This window comes from Tamandua tetradactyla, chromosome X, assembly GCF_023851605.1.
Source record: "Tamandua tetradactyla isolate mTamTet1 chromosome X, mTamTet1.pri, whole genome shotgun sequence".
Taxonomy (NCBI): domain Eukaryota; kingdom Metazoa; phylum Chordata; class Mammalia; order Pilosa; family Myrmecophagidae; genus Tamandua; species Tamandua tetradactyla.
Window position 1 is genome coordinate 18,754,809 of NC_135353.1, and position 24,760 is coordinate 18,779,568.

Sequence of the window (24,760 nt, forward strand, 5' to 3'; positions counted from 1 at the left end):
TCCATGAAATGTCCTCACAGCAACAGATAGGCCAGTGCTTACTTGACCAGACAACTGGCCAAGTTGACACATGAACCTAACCATCACATAAGATTATCTGGATTTAGGGATGAATTAGATGTGGGAAGGTGAGGGAAGGAGAAAAAGTGAGTAATTAAGATAGCCTTCTTGGTTTTGACTTGAGCAGCTGAGTGAATAGTGATACTATTAACTAAGATGGGGAAGACTGGAGAAGCAGGTTTAGAGACAGAAGTGGGAGGGAAAGAAAATTAGGAATTCAGTTTTGGCTATGTTACTTTTGAGATAACTTTGAAATCCAGAGAGAGTTGTCAAACCTAAAGCTCAGAGTAGGTATTTTAGCTGGCGATTGAAAATTAGGAGTCACCAGGACACAGTATTTGAAGCCTCAAGACTGAATGGAATTACATAGATCATCCAGTAGAGGGCCCTAGTAACTGGCTTTGAGGAATTACAATGTAAAAACAGTTGTCTGTGAAGGAATGCTTATGGTTAGGCATCAAAAATAGTGGAAACCAGATATAGTAAGATACCTCTCAATATGTCATGCTATAGTGCCAAAAAAAATTTTTTAGAGGTTGTGCTCTGATATTTCAGTCAGTGAATCAACCAAAATGTATTGAGATGTTATGCCAAGTTCTAGAGGAGTTCCAAAGAATGAGAAGAGAAGGTTCAAGTTCTCAAGGAGTTTGACAAGCTAGCTATCAGGAAGAAAACCAATAAGAACCCTGTGAGTGTTTCAGAAAATAAGCATTCTTGGAAATTAGAAAAGGGAGAGGAAAGCATTTTATAGGATAAGGTGGGAATAAAATAGACAGTGGATTCAGAGAGGCAGAGTGTGAGAACATTTGGACAGGGGCAGAGAGGAGGGAAGCTCCTTGGTCTGGAATGGGAACTTAGGTTATAGTTAGCAGGAGAGGAGTTGAGTTCAACTTCACGTTTAATACTATAAATTTCCTTCTAAGTCGGCTGATAATCCCATTGAAGGGAATCTGATATGTTTTTCATTTCTAACTTTTCAGTTTGGCTTTTTTTGTACTTTGCATTTCTCCGCTCATTTATATTATCTTTTTTCTACCAAATCTTTTAACATCTTAATAATAGTTATTTTAAGTCCCTGTCTCGTATTCCAAAATCTGGACCATTTCTGGGTCTGGTCCTGTTGACACCTTTTTCTCTTGATGATAGCTCATTTTTGTTTTGTTTTGTTTTGTTTGTTTTGCATGGGCAGGCACCGGAAATTGAACCCAGGTCTCTGGCATGGCAGGCAAGAATACTGCCTCTGGGCGGGCCGCGGTGGCTCAGCGGGCAAAGTGCTTGCCTGCCATGCCGGAGGACCTCGGTTCGATTCCCGGCCCCAGCCCATGTAAAAAACAAACAAACAAACAAAATACAATAAAACAAGAAAATGTTTAAAGATGTTTCCCTTTCTTCCTCCCTTCCTTCCTTCCATCCTTCCTTCCTTCTCTCTGTCTTTCCTTCCCTTCCTTCCTCTCTCTTTAAAAAAAAAAAAAAAGAATACTGCCTCTGAGCCACTGTCAGATCACCTGATGATGGCTCGTTTTTATCTTGTGTTTGCGTATGTCTATATTTTTTGTTGAATTTTCAGCGTTGTATGTAAAGAACAGTAGAGATTGAGTTAAACTGTATGTAGGTACTGAGGTGGGCATGCCTCTTGTTTCAGGCCATTAGTGTAGGGGGTTAAGTCAGTCTAATCAGGAGTTGGGGTTGGCATTGGGTTTTGTTGTAGCTGTAGTGACTTCCAAGATAGCACAATCTTCTAATTCCTTGTAGCGTGGAGTGCTGTTACCCTATGCTTTGTGTGGCATTTTGTACTGGAGGATTTCCCTTGGTGTTGTTGCTGCATCCTCTGCTTTCAGCAGGCTCTATATCCCTGAGCAACAGACGGTGTTTCTCTCAAGGCCCTTGCTCCTTCCTCAGCAGAGGACTGCTGTTACTTGTTATTCAGGTACAGCTCCTGGTGAGATCAGAGGGGTTTCTCAGTTCAACTGCTTCAATCTCTGTATTAGGTAAGCCCTATACACCTGAGCTTCAGGGATGGGCCTTTCTTAATATTCTTGCCCCGTGCTCATAGCAGATGAACATTGCTTTGTGTCTGTCCTGTAACCCCTCCCCTCCCCTGCCCAGCAGTAGATGGTCTTTACTTCTACCTCTTCTCCCGCAGTAGCCAGTATTTCCGTCCTTTCCACTAGATGCAGGTGCCTTTTGCCTCATATGAGAGAATGGCCCAGGATTCTAACAGATTTTATGCCTGTCTCCATACAGTCGATCACCACCTGCATGCCTTTTCCAGTGAGAAGGGCTCTTTTAGGTCTCCTGCTCTCAGTGGAGGCCTATAGAGAAGAACTGGTGAATGGTTGTTTTATCTCCCCCTGGTTCCTAGATCCTAGGAGTCACATGGGTTGAAATTCCACTTGTTTTCCTCTTATCCACTTTTGTGGCAACCATTTCTTCCTACTGTGCTCTGCCAATTATGAAACAGTTCATTTGTCCTGTCTCTCCTCAGAGGGTCTTATCTTCCTTTGAATTTCATTTCACTTGGTTGCCTTGTGATCTCAGTTCTCATGTACCCCCCAAAAAAATCATTCTGTATGTTCTTCAGGCTTTCTAACAATTATTATGGTGTATGTGTGTGTGGCTTGCTCCATCCTAAATGGAAGCAGAACTCTAGAATTGATCTACTGAGCATGCTAGTCCCTTGCTTTAAAAGCCCTTTACCAGTTTCACATTACCTTTAGAGTGAGGCCTAAACCCTTTATCATGGCCTGCCAGATGCTTTAGGATCATACACCCTCACCCTCATCCCCATATCACCAACCTCAGTTTGCACTCTGTATGCACTGGACCTCTGTATTTCATGTTGAAATAAATTATAAGTGTTGTAGAAGAAATGCCCTTTGTGGTTTGTGTCCATCAATGATGATTTCTCCCTTCTGACATCAACTGAGTGTTTCCCTCTTCTCAGATGCTTTAGAACTCGGTTATTTTCTTTTCAGTATTTATGCATAGCTTATAGTTTTATGTAATCAACACATAAGTGTTTATGTAAGTAAGAAAGGAAAGATCCAACAAAATGAAATATTATTTACACATTAATCAAATTATTGATGCTGTTGCTCTTGGCTACTGATTAAAATTGGTAAAGGAAATAAAATTGTTCCTGAAGAGATCTTGAGGTCCTCTAACTTCTCTGATAAATGGTGTTGCAAATAAAAGACAAGTGTTGAGTACATAAACCAGGAGAGATATGATTTGGAGCCAGTCAGTCCTGTTGATTAGTTCTGTGAAATGCTCATTTATAGCCAGGTTTTCTTTTTTTGTTTGTTTTTTGGCATGGGCAAGCTCCAGGAATCAAACCCAGATCTCCAGCATGGCAGGCGTGAATTCCGCCACTGAGCCACCATTGCACCACGTTGTAGCTAGGTTTTAAAAGCTTCCAATTTTATAGCAAAACCAAGCTCTTAGTGTTTTAGGATTTCCCACCCATTCATGAAATGTTCCTTGTCTTCATCCCGTGGCTAACAGGTAAAGGGTTGGTAAGGTTTTCCTACAGTCTAAACACAATCTAAAGCCCTCTTCATTGTGCAGACTCTCAACTTCTGCTGATGATCAGAAACTAAGTTAATGCAGAGGAGATTTTTGTCTTAGCCATAACTCAGATAACCCCATTCTCTCTTACGATCCAATATGTACTGCTGACATTTGGTTTGTTCTTATTTTTTCCTGTTAGGATTATGTGGGGATTTTTGGTAGTTTAATTGTAACCTTTTCCTTGCTGAGTATGAGGAAAGATAAAGCTGTTATCAACTTCTTATTCTATGGATACTGGGCGGGCCACAGTGGCTCAGCAGACTGAGTTCTCACCTGCCATGCTGGAGACCCGGGTTTGATTCCCGATGCCTGCCCATGCAAAAAAAAAAAAAAAAAAAATGTCCTTCTTATTCTATGGATACTACTAACACAGGTTTTCAGTGTTTGTGTTTATTATTAATAGTTTTGTGAGATGTGAATACCCTCTTCTATCAATATTTGTATTTTGGTGCTATATATTTGGTAATGATCCTTTAATACTGGGAAAGGGATTTTTTAAATACTCAAACTGGGTTTCTTCCCTTGATTTTCATATTTTAAATACAGTCACAGTCATTCATATGAAAGAAAAGCATCTGTTCCTGGACAAATCCTTTGAGGACAGAGGTCAGAGTAAACTGCATGAGGTTTTTACATCATTTCTGTATGTGTTTGATATATATAGCTCAATATTGGTACAAATTTATTATTTTTTTTATTCTCTTGGTAACTTGGAAAGTGTTTGAAACTTTCTCTTGAAGTGTGTATAATGTTGTGAAGAACTCCTTTGGAGAAATTTGTTCATTTCACTTTTACCAAATTGCAGATTTTCAGCATGGATGTAGAAAGAGTTAAAAGTATAACTTTGTATATGATATGGAAATAATTCACTAAATTTCCTCCCCCTTTTTTTTACACAGAATCAAATATTGACGTTGAGAAAAAGACAACATTTTTCTCTTTTTGGTTCAGCATTTTCTAAGTGTATCCAAGTCAAAATGCCAGATACTTGTTTCCTCCTATAAATGTGTTGACTTCTGTCACCAGCTGCCTCCTCTACCTAAAGCTCCTGTACAAAAGTATTATTTATCATTTTCCATAATTGCCATGGTGTTAAAATGTTGGGAAGCACTGGACTGGATGATTTCTTACATTCTTCCAGATTAAAAAAAAAAAGAATGTGTGATGACTATTCATAAGTTGGGAGTATTAGTAATACTTATAATTTAACACCTATCAAATGGTAAACTTGTATCAGACACCTTGCTAGATGTTTTACCTTATATTTCCCCTCTTCTTTACTTGAGCATTCGATACTTGCTGATAATGGTTTCTCGTTGCTATATTATTTGATTCTTCTGGTATCTCTGGAAAGTGACTTATAGAAAACTTTTTTTTTTCCCCAAAGATTTTGTGAAAAAGTGATGCCTCTCTAAATAAATAAGGTCCTCTGAGCACTGAAGAAGGAACTGGCACCCAATGATCTTCACTGTTATCATATGAGAGGCAAAGCATTTTGAAATTTACCTGGTGCAGTATGGCTGCTCAGCCTGCATGAATTCCCTTACTTGAGACATGCAGGACGTTTTCTGGATTCATTCATGAAGTGATAATGGTCATTGACCTATCACACATTAGTGCCTGAAATGTCAGAAAGCAAATGGGTTCCTAGTGCCTGAATCATTTCATTAGAGGTTCAAGTTCAATACTAAGGTAATCTGAAAGCATCCTAAGTCATTGTAACCTAAAAGAAAATTCTGAGTGTTGAATGATATTCTTTCTTCAGATTTTGCATGGTTTAGGATGCTGATACACACTAGCCCCAGAAGAAGAAAGGTTGTCTGTCTTGCTAGTTTTGACTTTAGTATGAGGTGTAAATAATGCTTTGTTTGGGATTAAGAATATTTATACTGGTCTGTCCATTCTAGGTTGGCGATGTGGTAGAAGTTCGGGCAGATGAGACCTTTCCCTGTGATCTTATTCTTTTATCATCATGTACCAGTGATGGTACCTGCTATGTCACTACAGCCAGTCTTGATGGAGAATCTAATTGCAAGGTAATAGAGACTAACTAAACCTTGGCTGAACATTTTGAATTCAAGAGAGCAAGACTGCTTCCCACCACCCTCTACTCTTTTTTCCTATTCATGCCAGTTTTGTATTTGAAGGAAACTTTTATATAGTTGTTTTTGAACTTCTAAGCAAATACCCAGTTTTGTGGGTACAGATGGGGGTGGGTGGGGGCAAAGAGAAAAAACATGCCCAAATAATAGCTATCACAGTTTCTATAACACTGCTTGCATTCCACACTGACATAACCCACTTAACATTTTATTTAGGCTTTTAAAAAGTGGAGTACTGGTAGGCTGAAACTGTATAATTACAAAACTGACATCATGCGTGCTATCCTTAAAATTTGATCTATTTTTATTCTAAAAAATGATGACTCTTTGCTTAAAGAGAATATTTATTCCTGGGATATGGGAAATGTAATTTGGAGTAATTTGATTGCCTTTTTTTTAATACCTTAGGGTATAACTTAGTAAATGTTTGCCTTATTACAACTAGGAAGAATTATAAACTTGTTAACGTAAATTTTCTCAACGTGGGGGATAAATTACTTCTCTGATACGTTGTGGATTTCTTGGCCATTGCCCAGGGCTCCGTGGGGCATGTCGATGTGTTCTCTCTGTGCTGCCTTTGAGGAGTACAGATGTACTCATCTCTAGATGTATCTTTGGAGAGCTCTCTCTGGAGTTGAGGACCACAACTAAGTATGTAAAAAAGAAACTTAACTCCTTGTTAGATGACTAATTCTGTACTTCAAGGGTTTGCTGATGGACTAATAGTATTTCAGCTATTCAAAAACTAAGTTATATTTTAGGAAATGTCAAGATAAGCATTGAGAGATCTACCTAAAGATTCCCTAATAGGGGAAAATTTTGCTTACAGGAAGAAAGCTTTCAAGTGGTTCTTTTCTCACATAAGTAAATTTGTTCAAATCAGCCAAAAGTACAGAGGTTTTTGAAATCAGGAGATAGTTTTAAATATAGCTCAGGCAGTTCCATAATATTCCCTAAAGACCATGGCAACAGCTTTGCCTTCTACGTAAGCGGTGCACTCTGCTTCTGCATTAGCCCTTGTTTGATGATTTATAAATGGGTTCATTGGAGCCTGCTTTGGGTTTTGCATAAATCAAATGCATAATATACAATAGTGTAATGTTCTAACCATGTGATTAAAGCAAGATATATTAGCTCCCTGTTCTTCATATGAAATGTAGCCACTTTTAGCTTCTTCAAGATCGTTAATTATGCTATTTGTGTAATGGAGCTATTGATGAGTTTTTTTCTTGCTGTTGGCAAAATTGCAGCATTCTTGTGGCTGTAAGGTCATATTCAATTTTTTTTTTAATTTTTGTATTGTGAGAAAAATAACATACAAAAACAAGCCGTAAATTTTTTTTGAAAAAAAAATTTCAAAGCACACTACTATTAGTTGTAGAACTGATTTCAGAGTTTGGTGTGGATTACAATTCCACAATTTTAGGTTTTTCCTCTGGCTGTGCCACAACACTGGAGACTAACAGAAATAACAATAGAATGATTCAACAGTCATACCTGCTGTGTCCCTGGAATCAGGTGGGTAGGTATATGATTAAAAAAAGAAACACTTTTTTTTGTTGTTGTTGTTTTTGCTGTATTTTCTTCTGCTTTAATCTAGACACATTATGCCGTACGTGATACTATTGCACTCTGTACAGCTGAATCCATTGATACCCTCCGAGCAACAATTGAATGTGAACAGCCTCAACCTGACCTCTACAAGTAAGAGTCACCTGGTTTTATCTTACTGCTATCTGTTGGCTAGATGCTTCTCTTTACTGCCAGTATTGCAAAGAAACACCCACCATGAGCTGTTCCTTCCTTCTGGCAGTGAAATGAATCAAATCAGCCTTGTTCAATAGCAGTCTAAGATAAATCATTGCGGGTCCAGGCATCTTACTTATGACTTTTCTTCTCTTTTTCTCATTTGTGAACATAGCCATCCATCAAGTTTTAAGATTATGTTACCCCAAAAGCTGTGCAGACTTAATGCTGCATAATCAGACTGATGCAGTTGCCAGAGTTAATTAAAACAAAAATAAACTCCTTTACTGGTCATTCAGCATTAAAGAGAGAAGAAATATGGGGCCATGCAATTAATATGCGCTCCACCCTTTCTATGATGATCATGAATATCTGAGGTTTGCAAATAGACTTATGGTCCACAATCAACAGTTAAGTTGAAGGACCAGTAAAATGATGTAATTTCCTCTATTATACCATACTTATGCTCTCTGGAGTAGATTGGCTGATTAGCAGTCATTGTGGGTTGTCAAACATTTGGCATTTGATTTTAAGACTGGTTAGTTTGGTTGATTACAGCATGTTGCTAATGAGAATAGAGTAATGGATTTTATCCCCTAATGGGCCAATTAATTTCATTACATTCCACTGTTACAGATGGCATCCATTACCCATGTCAGTATCTTGTTAACACATGCTCTTGGTCATAATGGGTGACCAAGTGGTTAGATGTGGCTCATACTTTATTCCCAGTATTGGAAAACAGAATAGTCAACCAGCTGTGAAGACATTTCCCTCCTTCCTTCCCATCCTTTCTTTTTTTCTGCTTTTTCTTCTCTTTTGTATCCACCTTGATACTATGAACTAAGGCCACAAAGTAAAACAGCTGTTTTCTGCCTTCAGGGAGCTCCCGGTGAGCCAAGGAGATAAAGCAGTAAAGTTAGTCTTACAATAATGTGAAATAACGTTTAGGCAGAATGTTTAGGGCAGGAAGGTTATTCCTAATTTCCCTAGACTAGATTGAGTGCCCTTGTTGTGTGATTTCAGAATACCTTGTACTTCCACCATCCTAAGTGCTAATCACTTGTATTGTAATTGCTGGTTTACCTCTACGTCTTCCTGTCTAGACTATGAGCTCTGGGACGGCAGGTAATATGTCCTTCTTGCTTACTACTGTATCTTCAGCACCTAGCACAGTTCTGGCATAATTAATATATAATATGAAGAATGAATGAAAAGGCCCTCATATTTTGTGTATATGGTAATATAATACTTCCATTTTCTGGGAGGAAAATCCCTCTTTAAAATCCAAATTATAAAAGACTCCTAACATTCTTCTTAAGAAAGGGTTAGGCCTTTTTCCCCCATTTTGCGGAAGAGGTGATAGGCACAATCAATTTACAAGTGGTTATGATGTAGTTAACATCTGTTTAGCTGTATTAAGTGATTGCATCAAGCTCAGTACTAAGATCAGCTGCAAGATACAAGCAGGAAATAGCTGAGATTTAGTCAAATATTCATCTCTAAGACTTATGCCATAATTTTCAAAAGGTGACCCTTGGACCAGCAGCATCAGCCTCACCTGGGAACTCGGAAATGCAAATTCTCACCCAAATTGGAAACTCAAAGGTGGAGCCCAACTGTCTGTAGGATATACAAACCCTCTGGGTGATTTTGATGTATATTCAGGTGTAAAGAACTACTGAACCAATGGTTTTAGAAGTTGTGTTTAAACACTAAAAACCTTTCTTCACATGAATTTTAAATGGAAGCCCATTTTATTTATATAAATAAAAGTGTAAAGAAGAGGGGCACTGACCACATGCACAATGCCAAGTTTAATAATCAATTGCAAATCCATTGAAAATGTTGCCCACCTTACCATTTCCACATGACTATGCTTAATATAATAGACTTCATTCATTCAGAGTCTTCTGTCTCTTTTACATTATTTGTATTTTGAGTCATCCCCATTTTTGTGCTATACGGATTTCACATGAATGTAGAAAATACATTTGCTACTCTGTTCTTTTTGCAGGTTTGTTGGACGAATCAATATCTATAGTAATAGTCATGAGGCTGTTGCCAGGTTAGTTTGTTGTTCCTTTAATCTGTCCTCTTTTTTGGGGGGGGGGGTATATTTCTCTTTTAAGGCCATTAAATAGCCAAATATCTTCTTTTTAGAATGGGGCATAAAGGTGAATAGAATTGGGGTAATTAGCCATTTTCCCACTAATAGGTACTGAACCTTGTAATTGGTAGGATTGTGGTGGTAGGATCTGTGGGTGAGGTGTTGCAAGTGATGCTTAGGGTTGCCAAAATAGCTGAGCTCCAGACACTTTGATATTCCCAAACTTGTTACATCCACTGTATTTATTATACTGGGCCCTGCACTGTCTGATAGTGCCAGAAGTACACCTGAAGAACAGTGGCTGAAAGAAGAATAATTGAGGAACTCAGCAGTGGGTAAAATACTGGGAGAATTTCCTCAACTTAATAAAATGAAAGGCTGATCATTTATAATTGGATAATTCATACATGAAGGGTTGTTTTCTTCCTTCTTCTGTCATCCAGTTACCTCAACTTTTCGACTTGGCCTTTATAGCCACAGTCCCAAAGAAGTAAAAGAAATTCAGAGTGCCCAGTGATCCCCTAAAAGACGGGTTTATTTTCTACAAATGTGTCAGTGTATCTTTCCCCCCTTGACATTTGCTTTCCCAGTCTCTCCTATGTCATCCTCTGTCTCTGCTCCCTATTGACTTCTCTGTCCTATTGTTGTCTTGCTGTATATCACTCGGAGTCCTTTTATCTCTGTGGTTGCTGACTACTCTCAGACTTTGTGTCTGTTCTGTTCCCTCAAGTAACTGAAGATGGAAGGATCTTTGATTTTGTCCTCAGGGCTACACATTTGATATGAGTAGGCAGATACATTCTGATTCAGGACAAAATATGGCCCCAGAGTTGATGAATGCTTTGGGGTTGTTTGATTAAACTCAGTTTGTTTTTTATTTAGGTCTTTGGGACCTGAAAATCTCTTGCTGAAAGGAGCTACACTGAAAAATACCAAGAAGATATATGGTGAACAATTTTTAAGATACACGTTTGAGAAATAGGCTTTCTGTGAATAAGTAGTGCATGTTAAACATTAAACATAGCAGATATTGCCATTTCCTTGAAATCAGTTTTAGGTGTTCAGAATTTATAAGATGGTAAACTAATGTGAAATATAACAAAGAAACTATGTAGAATTTAAAGATACAATAAATGATATACCATCTGGTTAGGAGAAACGGGCTAAGAATTCCTATTTTTATGGATTTAAAAATTAATAGAGCAGACTGTGGGGAGTTGGTTGGCAAGTTCATTTGTAACCTAGTTTTCATTGTATTCTTTTGTTCCTTAGGAGTTGCTGTTTACACTGGGATGGAAACCAAAATGGCTTTGAACTACCAAGGGAAATCTCAGAAACGTTCTGCTGTTGAAAAGTTAGTGTGCACCACAATTTCTTTAGTCAATATTGATCTGAAACTACCCCCTCAGTAATTGCAAATAACCATAAAAATACAATAACATCAACAATAATAGCAGCTACCATTCTGAGCACTTTTTACATTTCAAAAACTGTGCACGGTTTTTGTGTATCCCTGATTTTGTTTAACCCTCAGGAAAACTCTATGAAATAATTCCTTTTAGCTTCTCCACTTAACAGATAAGGAAATACCTTCAGAGAAGTTAAGTTACTTACTTAACCTCACACAGCTATTAAAGGGCTGAGTTTACTTAAACTAAAATCATTCCTTCTTGCTACTGGAAATGGAGTTAATGGTTTGGGGTCCTCTGGTTGCCATATACAAGGATGTTCTACAGTATAGATAATTGTCTCCTGGAAAATAGTTGAAATTGTACCTAGGAGATAGTCAAGCCAGGTGCCCCTGGCATGGACCGCTGTCCATGGTTGGCATAGATAACCTCTATCTCAGTAGCTTGCCTTCCATAGCTCCTCTTTCAGACTGACTTTAAAGACTCCACATGGAATGTAAGTTTTTCACATTTGCTATTACCCCTCTACCCCAAAGCTATAGGATTTAGGGAAATAGAGACAAAAGACAGTCTCCTCCTTCTAAAAGAATTGGAGGCATCTGGTCAGATTTAGGGATTTCTGGTTAAAAAAAAGAATTTTTTGTGAAAATTACAAATTTCTTGTGACCTGCACCACAAGAAAAAATGTATTTATATGACTGTATTTACTGTCCTCTTAATTTCTTTAAACAATACATGACTATATAAAGCAATAATTACAACACTTTATTGTTAGGCTTATAACGTATGTAGATATAATATTCCAAGCAATGTTGGAGAGATCTTTATGATAGCCCAGTTATTCTTCACTCCTCATCCATGTGGAGTGCTGATCCCAAGGAGTAGGGGTCCGCAAGTGTGGGCATTAATGAGGGTCAGTCTTATAATCACTTAATGCTTGTCCTCAGAATTCACTGCAGCCTTCTCCCTTGCAACACACACTACCACCTACAAAAGCCCTATAACTGTGTGCTTCAGGATTTTGAGTTGGTAATGATGTGTGTGTATGCATGTGTTGTATCACTTTAGGAACTTTACTAAAGATATGTTAAGCTAATCATCCATAACACTTTGGGGTACATTGGTGACCAGCAAACAGTTCAGAGCTGGCTTTTCCATTTTGCTATTCTACATATTGGCTCGTGCTTTGGTCACACATAATACATTAAGAGAAACGTTAGATAATTGACCAGTTTAACTTATACCTGGTTGAAATTTTAACTAATTAGGTGGTTTTTAAGTCTATAATCTTATTTTTCAGATCCATCAATGCCTTCCTGATTGTGTATTTATTTATCTTACTGACCAAAGCTGCAGTATGCACCACTTTAAAGTATGTTTGGCAAAGTACCCCATATAATGATGAACCTTGGTATAACCAAAAGACCCAGAAAGAACGGGAGACTTTAAAGGTAATTGGTTTCTGCTAAAAATTTTAACCATTGCACTTTTTGACCAAGCCACCCTTTATTGAAACCTGCTCAGAGAAATGATACCTTTTGCTAGCTTTCAGGTTTTCTTTTGGTTGTATGGTAGCACTATACCATTAAATATTTACGAAGTTTTTGAGTTTTCTTTTTTTTACTTTAGACAGCTATATTTATCTTTTTCTTTTTAGTTGTTTTAAGCTATTTGGGAAGAAGTTGTGGCTTTCTAATATAAAATGAGCTTGTGATATATTATAAAAGGAGCATAATGGATACCTACATGTAAACTTTGATCTCACATTCATATTCCTGGGTTGCAGAAAACTTTAGGAAGTGAAAAAGTGTTAAGACAAAAAGGTCCATACACTGAAGAATAATGATAAAATTGGGGGTATTCTTAGATGTTGTTCTCACATACTGTGAACATGTTGACTCGATGTAGTATTGTGGAAAGTTTCTTTTTAGCAAGACCAGTGCTTTTAGCAGTGAAGTAAAAAGAAATTTAACTGTATTATATTTGTCTGATGGAACTGTACATCTAATTAGCATGAACTATCTCTTTTGTTTTAGGTTTTGAAAATGTTCACTGACTTCCTATCATTTATGGTTCTATTCAACTTTATCATTCCGGTTTCCATGTATGTCACAGTAGAAATGCAGAAATTCTTGGGTTCTTTCTTCATTTCATGGGATAAGGACTTTTATGATGAAGAAATTAATGAAGGAGCTCTGGTTAACACATCTGACCTTAATGAAGAACTTGGTCAGGTTAGAACACAATTTTATTTAAAATAAGTTAACATACTGAAAATCTCTCTCTCTCTCTCTTTTTTTTTTTGTAGTCTGGATTATCACTATGTGGGGACCATTTTGTATTTGGAAATGTGACTCCAGGAAAATTTTATTTTATGCAGACAACTAATGAAAGCAAGCAGTGTTTTCATAGCTATAGCATCACTTGTTTTGATGGCACTTTTGAGAAGGATTCCAATTTATGTGTGAAATTTGGATGTTACAGAGATTCTCTTTAAAACATACCTGGTGATGATGTTAGATTATGGGTATTGCATTGGTACAAGAACATTCAGTTTTCATCACCATCTATAAGCATTCGCGGATAGAATGCAGATTTAGTAAACATAGCTCTTTTATAAATGTATTTTGTTCCCTAAACAAAAGTTACCAGAGTTTTGCCTTATTGGCATTTTCTTGGTACTTTTCTTATTAGGTGGAATATAGACCTGGCAGGAAGAGTTGTTTATTCCAGTTGGGAATTTAAATGAATGGAACATGTGAGAGCATGCCCTCCTCAAAATATTGTTCTTTACAACCCAAGTGTTCATCAACTGAAGAATGGATAAACAAACTGCAATATATACATGCAGTAGAATATTATTGAGCTGTGAAAAGGAAGTTCTGATACATGTGGCAATATGGATGAAATATGAAGGCATCAAGTTGAATGAAATAGGCCAGGCACAACAGGACAAATAGTTTATGATCTCACTGATATGAAATAATTAGAATAAACAAACTCAGAGTTAGAATCTAGAATATAATTTACCAAAGACTTGGTTTCGTGGGGGAAATGGAGAGTTAAAGCTTAAATTGTACAGAATTTCTATTGGGTTGATTGTAAAATTTTGGTAATTGAGGCAGTGTTGGTAGCACAACACTGTGAATGTAATTAACAGCTCAGTATTATATACGTGAATGTAGTTAAAGGGAAATTTTAGGTTGTATATATGTCACTAGAATAAAAGTTTTAAAAGAAAGCATAGGACTGTACAACACAGTGACCCCTATTGTGAATGATGGACTGCAGATAATAATATAAGTATAAAAATGTTCTTTCGTGAATTATAACAAATATAACACACTAATACAGAGTGTTAATAATAGGGTGGTATATGGGGAAAAATACACCTAATGTGAACTATGGACTACAGCTAATAGTATAATAATAATATTCTTTTCATCATCTGTAACAAAGGTACCACACTAATGCAAAGTGTTAATAATAGGGGGTCTCTGTGAACATGGTAAGTTTTATAACCTAAAACTTCTCTAATAAAAAAAATTTTAAGGGGAAATCTTAGTATATATATGGTACTAGAATTAAAAAAATGAAATCCATGGAACCACACAATACAAACAGTGAACCTTAAGTTAAACAACAGGCTGCAGTTAGGAGTACAATTATAAAACTGTGCTTTCATCAGTTGTAACAAATGTTCCACACCAGTGCAAGGTGTTAATAATAGTGTGGTATCAGAAATTCTATATTTTATGCATGATTGTTCTATAAGCCCACAACTTCTCTAATTTTTTTTTTAAAGATTTTGCTTCCATACACCAGTGTAACCAAGATGCCAGTCTCTAACCCCCATGCGTTTTTTTTTCAATGCAGTGCAGTCCCACTGTGAGTCTTCAAGTGAGGACTGCTTGGGTGCTTTTCTTACCAGTATATAGAAAGTTTTTCCCTTTGTCTGAATTTAGTGTGTTTCATGTAGCAATCTGTATAAGCTGGGGGATTTTTTTGGCTTCCATGTAATTTTCATGATATTTAGAATGTAGAGGTGGTGGAAATGTCATTTTTGTGACTAGGAGATATGAATTCAGTTAGTGGAACTGTGTTGCTGGAACAGGGCCTCACAATTGTTTTAAATAGTGCTAATTCGCATCTGCATCCCAAATCTCTCTCTTCCAGAATCTAGTCCCCACCCCCACCCCTGTTTCTGCTCTTGACACAGCCTTTTCCTAGTTCAAAGTACTGACTTGACACCTGCAGCCACAGGGGTGAAAGGACTCTCCAGATATCATGTTGTTCAGCCCTGACCTCCAGATTCTGGAGTCCCAGACCATGGGATCTCATCCCATGGAAACACTGGGACGCAAAGGTTAGGACAAGAAATTAAAGAATGAATGGCTTTTTCCCTTAGATATCATTCTTGATTATTCTTTTGTGAATGACATGAGCTGTTATAGCTGACCCAAACTATTTTAAACTAGGAGTTTACTTCCAGAAACAGAAGTTACTGAATTAGAAGTACACTAGTACAAATAAAGGCATCATTCTGCTGAGTTTTTACATGAAAAAGAATTTTTTTTTTGGCATACAAGACATCTGATAAACCTTTCTCTGCCGGCAATTTATTGGCTCATTCTGGATGTTGAGCAAGTCTGCTCGTTGTAGATCCAGTTCCTGGCTGGGTGGATTAACCTACCTAAGTATGAGCACGGCCAGCCTGGGGCTAGGCTCAATTAATACTGCAAATCGAACAGCCATCATTCTACCTATGACACTTAATTGTTCTAACTATGCCTCACTGGAGACAGATGGGATGCTAGGCCAGGTTCCACATGGTGAGACTCCTATCTCCTTTTTACAGATTTCCACTTCAGTAGACTCCATGTACCTATGGGAACACAATCTTGTTCTTATCATCTAGACTGTATTAACACTGCAGAAAGTAAAGTAGAGCTTTGGGTAATGATCTGGTAAATTAACCATTGAAAAGAAGGCACCATTTTCATTTCAGCCACCATTCTCTTCCCCCACCAAACTACATTTCTGGATGTGATTGCCATTCAGTCAAATCACTAAGCTAATTGTCAGACCTCCACTTCAGTTAATGCTGTGTAAAAACAACTCACTGTCATTATTGGCTTACATGTGTAGAAACTACCTAAAAGAAAATGCAAAGAAGCCTTGAAATGGTTTCTTAAGCCATTTAGTATTCGGTGGACCAGTATGCACAAAATTAAGTACAGCCAGTGTCCTCTTTGATGTTATAATTTAGGAACTATGAGGCTTTTTATGTTACTAAAGGCAGAGGCACTTAGTTCCCATTAATACTATTGCAAACAGTTGCTTAACCTGTTTAACGGTGACCCCGTTGGTACTAAAAAAAAGATGTTTAGGATCGTGTTTTACATGGGAAACAAAAGGAGGTAGGCTGATTATTAGTTCAGTTGGAAAATAACGGGGTCTCATTTATGATCAGACATCAGTCTTTTAGACAAATGGTTTTAACCCATCTTGAAAAAATTGTGGGGACATCCTCTTGGTTCATATACCCTGCCAGTCTTGGGGCCATACCCAAGGGTGTGATTTTAGAGTCTTAAGTATGTACTCTCATTTCAGTAATTCAATCCAGTGATTATTTATTGAGCATCTGCTCTGTACCTCAGATGAGTTTTAGGTACTGGAGATATTATTATGAAGTAAGAAGACTTCAGATCCTTCACCATGTAGTTGGGGAAACAGCACATATCAAACCTAACTATAGGAATATGATCATAATCAAAGAAATTAGGGAATGTGGGGAAATAAGAATCCAGTACTGCATGATTTTAGTCTTGTCAACAGTAATAATAGTCAGTATCTATATAGTGCTTTATACTTTACAGAACATGTTTATTGCTGAGATACACTAATCTTTAAGTCCTATGCAGCAGGTATTATTATTTAAGGCTAATATTTGAAGTTCAGAGAAACAAAGAGTATTTCCCTCGGTCACAAAGTTGATAGAGCTGACTCTAGTTCAAGTGTTCCATTAGGTTCAACTCTATCAAAATGTTGATATTTGACCAGTTTTGACCAAGAAAATTGCTATTTTCATATGTTCAACCTATAGTCCAGGGCTCTTTCTACCCTGTAACAGCAAAGTCAGCTAGTCTTTCCATCCATAAAGTTAAGGCTTTGAGCTTGCTAGCATAGAGAGATATCTTATTTACTAGGGCTGCTGTAACAAAGTTACAAAAAAGTTTTTTGTTTTTTTTTTTTGTTCTCTGAGAACTTAAATAATCCTCCCACCCCCACCCCAGGGGGAGGGAGTGGAGGCCTTGGAGTGGGGGGAGTGGGGTGGCTTACAGCAGAAGCAGTAGGGGAGGCTCCACAAGAAGCTGAAGGGGTGAGTTCCAACCCCCACGCCGGGCCTTGGTAAGGAGGGGGTCAGCATAAACCCAACCCCAGTGAGGCACATCCAAACCCCGACGTGACATGCGGGGCTCAAACTGGGTGGCATAAAGTAACAGAAAGTTATTGTCTGAGTTCTGGAAGCTGGAAATCTTTTTTTTCTATTAATTTTTAAATTTTTTTTTAAAATACCAAACACAAACATTCGTAATTTCTGATCATTCCGTTCTACATATATAATCAGTAATTCACAATATCATCACATAGTTTCATATTCATCATCATGATCATTTCTTGGAACATTTGCATCTATTTAGAAAAAGAAATAGGAAACAGAAAAATAATTCATACATACCATAACCCCCACCCCTCCCCCTCCCCTATCACCATCATTTCACTCTAAATTTATTTTAACATTTGTTCCCCCTATTATTCTTTATTCCATGTGTTTTACTCGTCTGTTGATAAGGTAGATAAAAGGAGCATCAGACACAAGGTTTTCACAATCACACAGTCACATTGTGAAAGCTATATCATTGTACAATCATCTTCAAGAAACGTGGCTACTGAAACACAGCTCCACATTTTCAGGCAGTTCCCTCCAGCCTCTCTGTTATGCCTTAACTAAACATGTGATATCTATTTAATGCATAAGAATAACTTCCAGGATAACCTCTTGACTCTGTTTGGAATCTCTCAGCTGTTGACACTTTGTCTCATTTCACTCTTCCCCCTTTTGGTCGAGAGGATTTCCTCAATCCCTTGATGCTAAGTCTCAGCTTCTTCTAGGAATTCTGTCCCACGTTGCCAGAAAGTTCCACACCCCTGGGAGTCATGTCCCACATAGACAGGGGAAAGGTGGTGAGTTTGCTTGTTGTGTTGGCTGGAGAGAGAGGCCACATCTGAGCAACAAAAGAAGTTCTCTTGGGGGTAACTCTTAGGCCTAATTTATTTATTTTTTAATTTATTTATTAATTAAAAAAATTAACAAACCAAATAAAACGTCAACATATATAATCAGTAATTCACAATATCATCACTTAGTTGCATATTCATCTTTTCTTAGAACATTTGCATTAATTCAGAAAAAGAAATAAAAAGACAATAGAAAAAGAAATAAAACAAACACAGAAAAGAAAAAAAAAGATTATACCTACCATACCCCTTACCTCTCACTTTCATTGATCACTAGCATTTCAAACTAAATTTATTTTAGCATTTGTTCCCCCTATTATTTATTTTTATTCCATATGTTCTACTCGTTTGTCGACAAGATAGATAAAAGGAGCATCAGACACAAGGTTTTCACAATCATACAGTCACATTGTGAAAGCTATGTCATTATTCAATCATCCTCAAGAAACATGGCTACTGGAACACAGCTCTACATTTTCAGGCAGTTCCCTCCAGCCTCTCCATTACATCTTGAATAACAAGGTGATGTCTACTTAATGCGTAAGAATAACCTCCAGGATAACCTCTCGACTCTGACATCTCTCAGCCATTGACACTTTGTCTTAGGCCTAATTTTAAGTAGACTTGACCTATCCTTTGTGGGGTTAAGTTTCATGTGAACAAACCCCAAGATTGGGGGTTCAGCCTACAGCTTTGATCCTCCACACTGCTTGTGAGAATATCATGGAAGCTGGAAATCTTAAGTAAAGTTGTTAGCAGGGCCACTCTTTCTCTGAAACCTGTAGGGGGAGTCCTTCCTTGCCTCTTCTACCCTCTGGTGTTTGCAGGCCGTCCTTGGTGTTCCTTGCTTTCAGCTGAGGCACTTCTATCTTTTGCCTCCTCCTCGTATGGCCATGTCCCCGCTGTCTGTGTCTCTTCCCCTCTTATAAGGACACCAGTCATATTGGATTAAGGCCCCACCTTACTCTGATGTGACCTCATTTTAGCTTACCTAATTCCATCTGCAATGACCCTATTTCCAAATAAAGTCACATTCAGAAGTACCAGGGAATAGGACTTGAATATCTCTTTTTTGGGGACCCACAATTCAATCCATAATAAGGGGACTTTACATCAAGTTGAAAACCACATTAAAGAGAGAGTGAAAGAGGCTGCTGCTTGATAGAGTCAAACAGCAGTCTCTCTTCATCTCTCAATATCCTTTAAATATGAGAAACATTTTAATATGAGCTACAGCTGACTCTTTCTCCCTCTTTCTTGGTTATATGGCACATATTAGGGCAGTAGTTCTCAGAGTGTGATTCAGGGAACAGCAGCATCAGCCTCACCTGGGAACTTGTTAGAAGTGCAAAATCTTGGGCCCCACACCAGACCTACTGAATCAGAAAGTCTGGGGATGGGGTCCAGCGATTTTGAGTTTCAACAAGCCCTGCAGGTGAGGATAATACCCACTACAGTTTGATGGTCTGTACATGTGAGATTAAATGTGTGCAGATCCATGCTGCACAAGCACTTACATATAGGCAAACAAATTACACTTTATATTTTTAAAGACCCCACGTATGAACACTAATAAACAAGATTTCATCCGAGTGCAAAAGGTACAACAACCCAAGACAACCGTTGTCAACCCTCAGGGGAAAGCGAAGGTTAATAATTTTGATCAGAGTAAAGCCTCAAGCATTTCATTTTAACTGGAAAAACCTAAACCATACATGAATTATACCACTTGGATCAACTTAGAGAGAATTCAAACTTGGCTGGCTAACAGGAAAATAAAAGGAAGATTGGAATGCTATATTTGTGCCAGTGCTGCTACCGTGAAAAGCTTTGAAAAATAATTAGAAAGCAACTACTGCTAGAGTTCTTTTTTTTTCACTTACATAATAAAAACCTTAATCTCGTGCTTATGCTTGTTCCTGTCAGCCCATAATTTTAAGTATTTAAGCATAAATTGCCAAGAAAGAGGATAAAATTGTGGGTTTACAAAAGCCAGATGTTATAAATAGAAGAGATAAAAACTGAGATAAAAAGGAAATGCTCGATCTGGTCTATTTTATATAAAAAATTATTTCACAGCTTATTATTTATGAAAGTATGTTTATAGTATACTTTGACCCATCATCATAAACTCTGCTTTTTAAAACAATTTGGAAACTTTTGAGGAGTATATGAAAATACACATAGTATGTGGGAAGAAATTTAAATTATATTTTGATCACTACTGACCTATTTTGTCTCCTAATGAGGTAATCATAACTTGTTTTCCCTGTTTAGTCTTTACCTCTTATGTACTTTACATGATGCAGTGCATTTCATTTCAATCCAGTGTTTTTAAAGAAAATGTTACTTTTCAGGGGAAAATATCCCATTGGTTGTGTTTAGTTTTGCTACATCCCAATTTATTTACGTTTTTATCAAATATTTTCTTTTTCAACTGATGATGCCCATATCACCAGATAATATGCATGTGTGTGTATGTGTCTTAAATACATGGTCAGTATATTCTTGTTTCCCTCTTGAAAAATTGACTTTTCTTGTAACTTCTTTACTGCACTGCAACTAGGTATTAAAATTGAACTTTCTTGGCTTAATAAAATAGGCGTATTTTTTCCTTCCTATTCATCTTCTACATTTGATTAGATCTGCCTTAGACATATGCTGGGTTTTTTTTCAGTTTCTTTAAAAATACTCATTCATTTCTCATTCATTTGATAATGTTGCCTCTGTAATTACCTGACGTTTGACAGGAAATCTTAAAAGGTGATGGTCTATGCATATGAAAATTGCTTTACCTTATAGCTAACTAAAAAATGACACTGAAGAAAATGAAAATGTATATGTTTGTGTCTTTATTTTTAGGTGGATTATGTGTTTACAGATAAGACAGGAACACTCACAGAAAACAGCATGGAATTCATTGAATGCTGCATAGATGGGCACAAGTATAAAGATGTCACCCAGGAGGTTGATGGACTGGCTCAAACTGATGGGCCCTTAACATATTTTGACAAAGCAGAAAAGGTGACTTTTTTTGCATTACCGTTTTACCTTGAGAATTGAATCTACATATGCTGTGCTAACCCTGCATAATAGAAACTAAGAGTTTGCCAGTTAGGCACATGACATAGGCTTTTGAATAACCATTTATTTGTTCTTTGACTTCACCTTTCCTTTTTTACTAATACCTCCAGTATTTGTAAACAAATAGAATTTACAAGTAGAGGGAATTGTGGGAAAAGGCATTGGGTAAAACTTCTCCTTGCCTATCTGCTCCTGATTTTTGTGTGCTTTTTCTTTTTAAAATATAAGCTCCTCCAAGAATAATGTCTATTTAAATCATAAAGTCCCAGGTGTGTGTAGGCATTAAATGAATCAGAGTCTCCCGGCGCCTGAGTTATTGCTGGATTGTGAATTAGATACCGAAAGAATTCATTGAGGCCATGAAGTCAGTGCTTTGGTATTAGGTGGTGCTAAAGTACCCTTCGTGAGTGAATGCAGTCCCAGGTTTAAGCAAGCTGAGAACCAGGGAACACGATACGTACCAGGAGGAGTATATGTAGCTCATTTAAGTAATAGGAATTTATAAATTTCTGTTGGGAAGTTTTCTGGACGTTTCAGCATTATCCACATTAATATCTTTTTCTCTGTTCACTGACCAGGGCTGAGTAATTGGAGTAAAAATCTTATTTTGCTCTTCTACAGAATCGAGAAGAGCTCTTTCTGCGCGCCTTGTGCTTATGTCACACTGTGGAAATTAAAACAAATGATGCTGTTGATGGAGCCACAGAATCAGCTGAATTAACTTATATCTCTTCTTCACCAGATGAAATAGCTTTGGTGAAAGGAGCCAAAAAGTAAGCATTTCTTAAACTACTCCTGAGAAAGTGAAATCCCAGGAGTTTAGGAGTTATTTTGGATTTTCTTGCTTTGCTTCAATATCCTCATCTTGTAAATCTCCTTTTTCTTTACTAAAAAGCCAAACTACTTTTTATCTGAAAGTTTGTGGAAAATTCTCAAATCTTAACAATTAAGACCAAAAAGAGAATGGCAGTGCATAAGTATAATTTGCATGCCTATTTATCATGCTGGCCAGAAGTCCAAGAGTTCCCATTATATTTTGCAAATATATTTTGGTTACTTTTTGTGCAACATATGTTATTTCTGAAGTACTTCCTAATCATTTTGATATCTCCCAGCAGTTTTGAAGTCATTTGATAACTGACAAACCAGTTTTACCCGTGAGGCCCAAGATGATTAAGTGACCAAAAGGTCACCCAATGTGTTAGCTACAGTGTTGGAATTACACATTATTTCTCCCTTGGGTTACAATTTGTGGCTGTGCATTGACTTGATCTGTGTCATCAATTCAGGCAGTATGGGAAGTGCAATTATATGATCATATGGATGAGAATAAAAAGAATAAACAGGAATCCTGTGCAAGGGAAAAGTAATCTTTTTCAGAAATCCACAGAGATCTTTTTTTATTGATTTTGACAGGTACGGATTCACATTTTTAGGAATTCACGATGGCCATATGAGAGTAGAGAACCAAAGAAAAGAAATAGAAGAGTAAGTAATACTGTTTGATGTTTCTCATTTCCTAACCCTGCAATAAACAGTAGATGGGTTCAGGAAGGACAGCAAAGGAAACTGGATGTATCTATAAATACGAGACTCTGCTTTGTTCAGGGTTTTATGTAAATGTAGTTGGAATGAGAAATACCATTTTCCCAGAATGGGTAGAAGTTGAGGTTTGAGATGGAAATAATTCCCATTTGGTTCACATAAGGGTCCAGTAACCTCAAATGATTCCTTTCTCTAGAGTCTGCATGGACTTTGATTCTGAAATTTAGATGCCATTCCAGGTCAATATACATGAAGTCTTCTGCTATAGAACACTCTAAGGTTTTGTTTTTGTGTTTTTTTTGGCATGGGCAGGCTTCAGGAATCGAACCCAGGTTTCCAGCATGGCAGGCAACTCTAGGGTTTTTAAGCCCAGTCAAAAATGGCAGCTCTGTTATCATTCAACCTTTTATTTGGTTTATTCTAGATGCTTAGGTGTGAGCTTCAGGGCAAATACTATGAAGCAAATGTGTCCTTCTTTTGCTGCAAAGACCCCAGTGTCAGACCACATTGACTTAATGGCAAATATTAATTAATCTCTCTTATTAATTTAAATTCCTTCATCTAAACTTGAAATGCAGTTATCTTAGCTGATTTCCATTCTGGCCCCTAGGAAATCATAAGAACTACCTTAAGACATCTGTAATGCATGTAGAGGCACTTGGGGAGTGTGCCCCATGTGGAAGGATGCTCAGAAGGTCAGAGGACAGCTCTTTGGCCTGACTTCCAGGGACCCAGAGTCATTGTCAGAGTCCAGATTCTAGCCAATCTGTAACAGTGTCCTTATCTGGCCAGCACCAGATGAAATGCTACAAGTGAATGGTTTACGGCACACACACACACACACACACACACACACACACACACACCTCAAATGAATAATCCTCTTATTCCCACCTAAACCATGCTACGTAATAACTATTTTAGTCAAATATGTATATACAAGTTGTTTAAATTCAAGGAAAGATTCCCTTATGTTTTTTTTCCTAATAATTTAACTCTTACTTTAACTCTTTAGTATTCTTTAGCCTGATTAATGGGTCAGCCATCCATCCACAAATTTGATCAATCTGATTATGTCATTCCCCTGTTCAAACCCTTCCATGACTTTTCGCTATTGCTTCTGGGAAAAAGTCCCAAATTGGCATGGCCTACAAAGTTCACATTTCCCAGCTCTTGCTTATCTCTCTCGCTGTTCCCCTACCAACTTGTTTTCAGGCCCTGGTGAACTACTTAAAGTCTCCCCCATAGGCTACTTGCTCTTATACCACTTTGCCATTGTATGTGCTCTTCCTTCTACTTGGAATGCCATAGTCCTCTTTTGTCATCCTATCACTTCTGCTGGTAATTATAAAACCAGCTTAGGTACTACCTCTTCCAGGAAGCCTTCCTTCTAAGAGCTTCCCTCTGTGCTCTCACAGCTACGCCTGTGAGTCTCTGTTACAGTACTTACAGAATAGCGGGTTGTTATCTCATCATTCTCCACTTCCCTCAACATTTCGTGAGCTCTTTGAAAGAGGAGACTAAGACAGATTCACCTCTATTCCCCAGCACCCAGTACTGTGCCTGGTACATAGTAGGCTCTCCATATACATTAGTAAAATAATTGGCAACAGTGGGACTATTTCTAGACCCCTCCACATAGGGCTTGGTGGGACACTTCTCCTTACCTTTGTCCTCCATTCCTGTCCTTGCTTTTTTAAGAGATGTAATGAGAGGATATAGATATCCCTTAGCCAGCACTGGTGTCCTTTGACAGTATTTCTACAGCATAGAAATTCCAAAGACACAAGGCTGCTCACAGCCAGCTACCCTTAACCGAAGATGACAGCTTT

General features: G+C 37.6%; 1 protein-coding gene across 3 annotated transcripts in view; it reads left to right on the forward strand.

Annotated features, from left to right (window-relative positions):
- Window positions 1-24,760, forward strand: part of ATP11C (ATPase phospholipid transporting 11C (ATP11C blood group)) — a 238,345-nt gene that overhangs the window by 149,591 nt on the left and 63,994 nt on the right. For all 3 annotated transcript variants that reach the window (XM_077146059.1, XM_077146061.1, XM_077146062.1), the window contains exons 6-15: window positions 5,538-5,666; window positions 7,333-7,436; window positions 9,496-9,546; window positions 10,471-10,535; window positions 10,861-10,942; window positions 12,298-12,448; window positions 13,034-13,231; window positions 21,162-21,323; window positions 22,005-22,156; window positions 22,800-22,871. In XM_077146059.1, coding sequence (XP_077002174.1) covers window positions 5,538-5,666; window positions 7,333-7,436; window positions 9,496-9,546; window positions 10,471-10,535; window positions 10,861-10,942; window positions 12,298-12,448; window positions 13,034-13,231; window positions 21,162-21,323; window positions 22,005-22,156; window positions 22,800-22,871 — 1,166 coding nt within the window. The remainder of the gene's footprint in view (window positions 1-5,537; window positions 5,667-7,332; window positions 7,437-9,495; window positions 9,547-10,470; window positions 10,536-10,860; window positions 10,943-12,297; window positions 12,449-13,033; window positions 13,232-21,161; window positions 21,324-22,004; window positions 22,157-22,799; window positions 22,872-24,760) is intronic.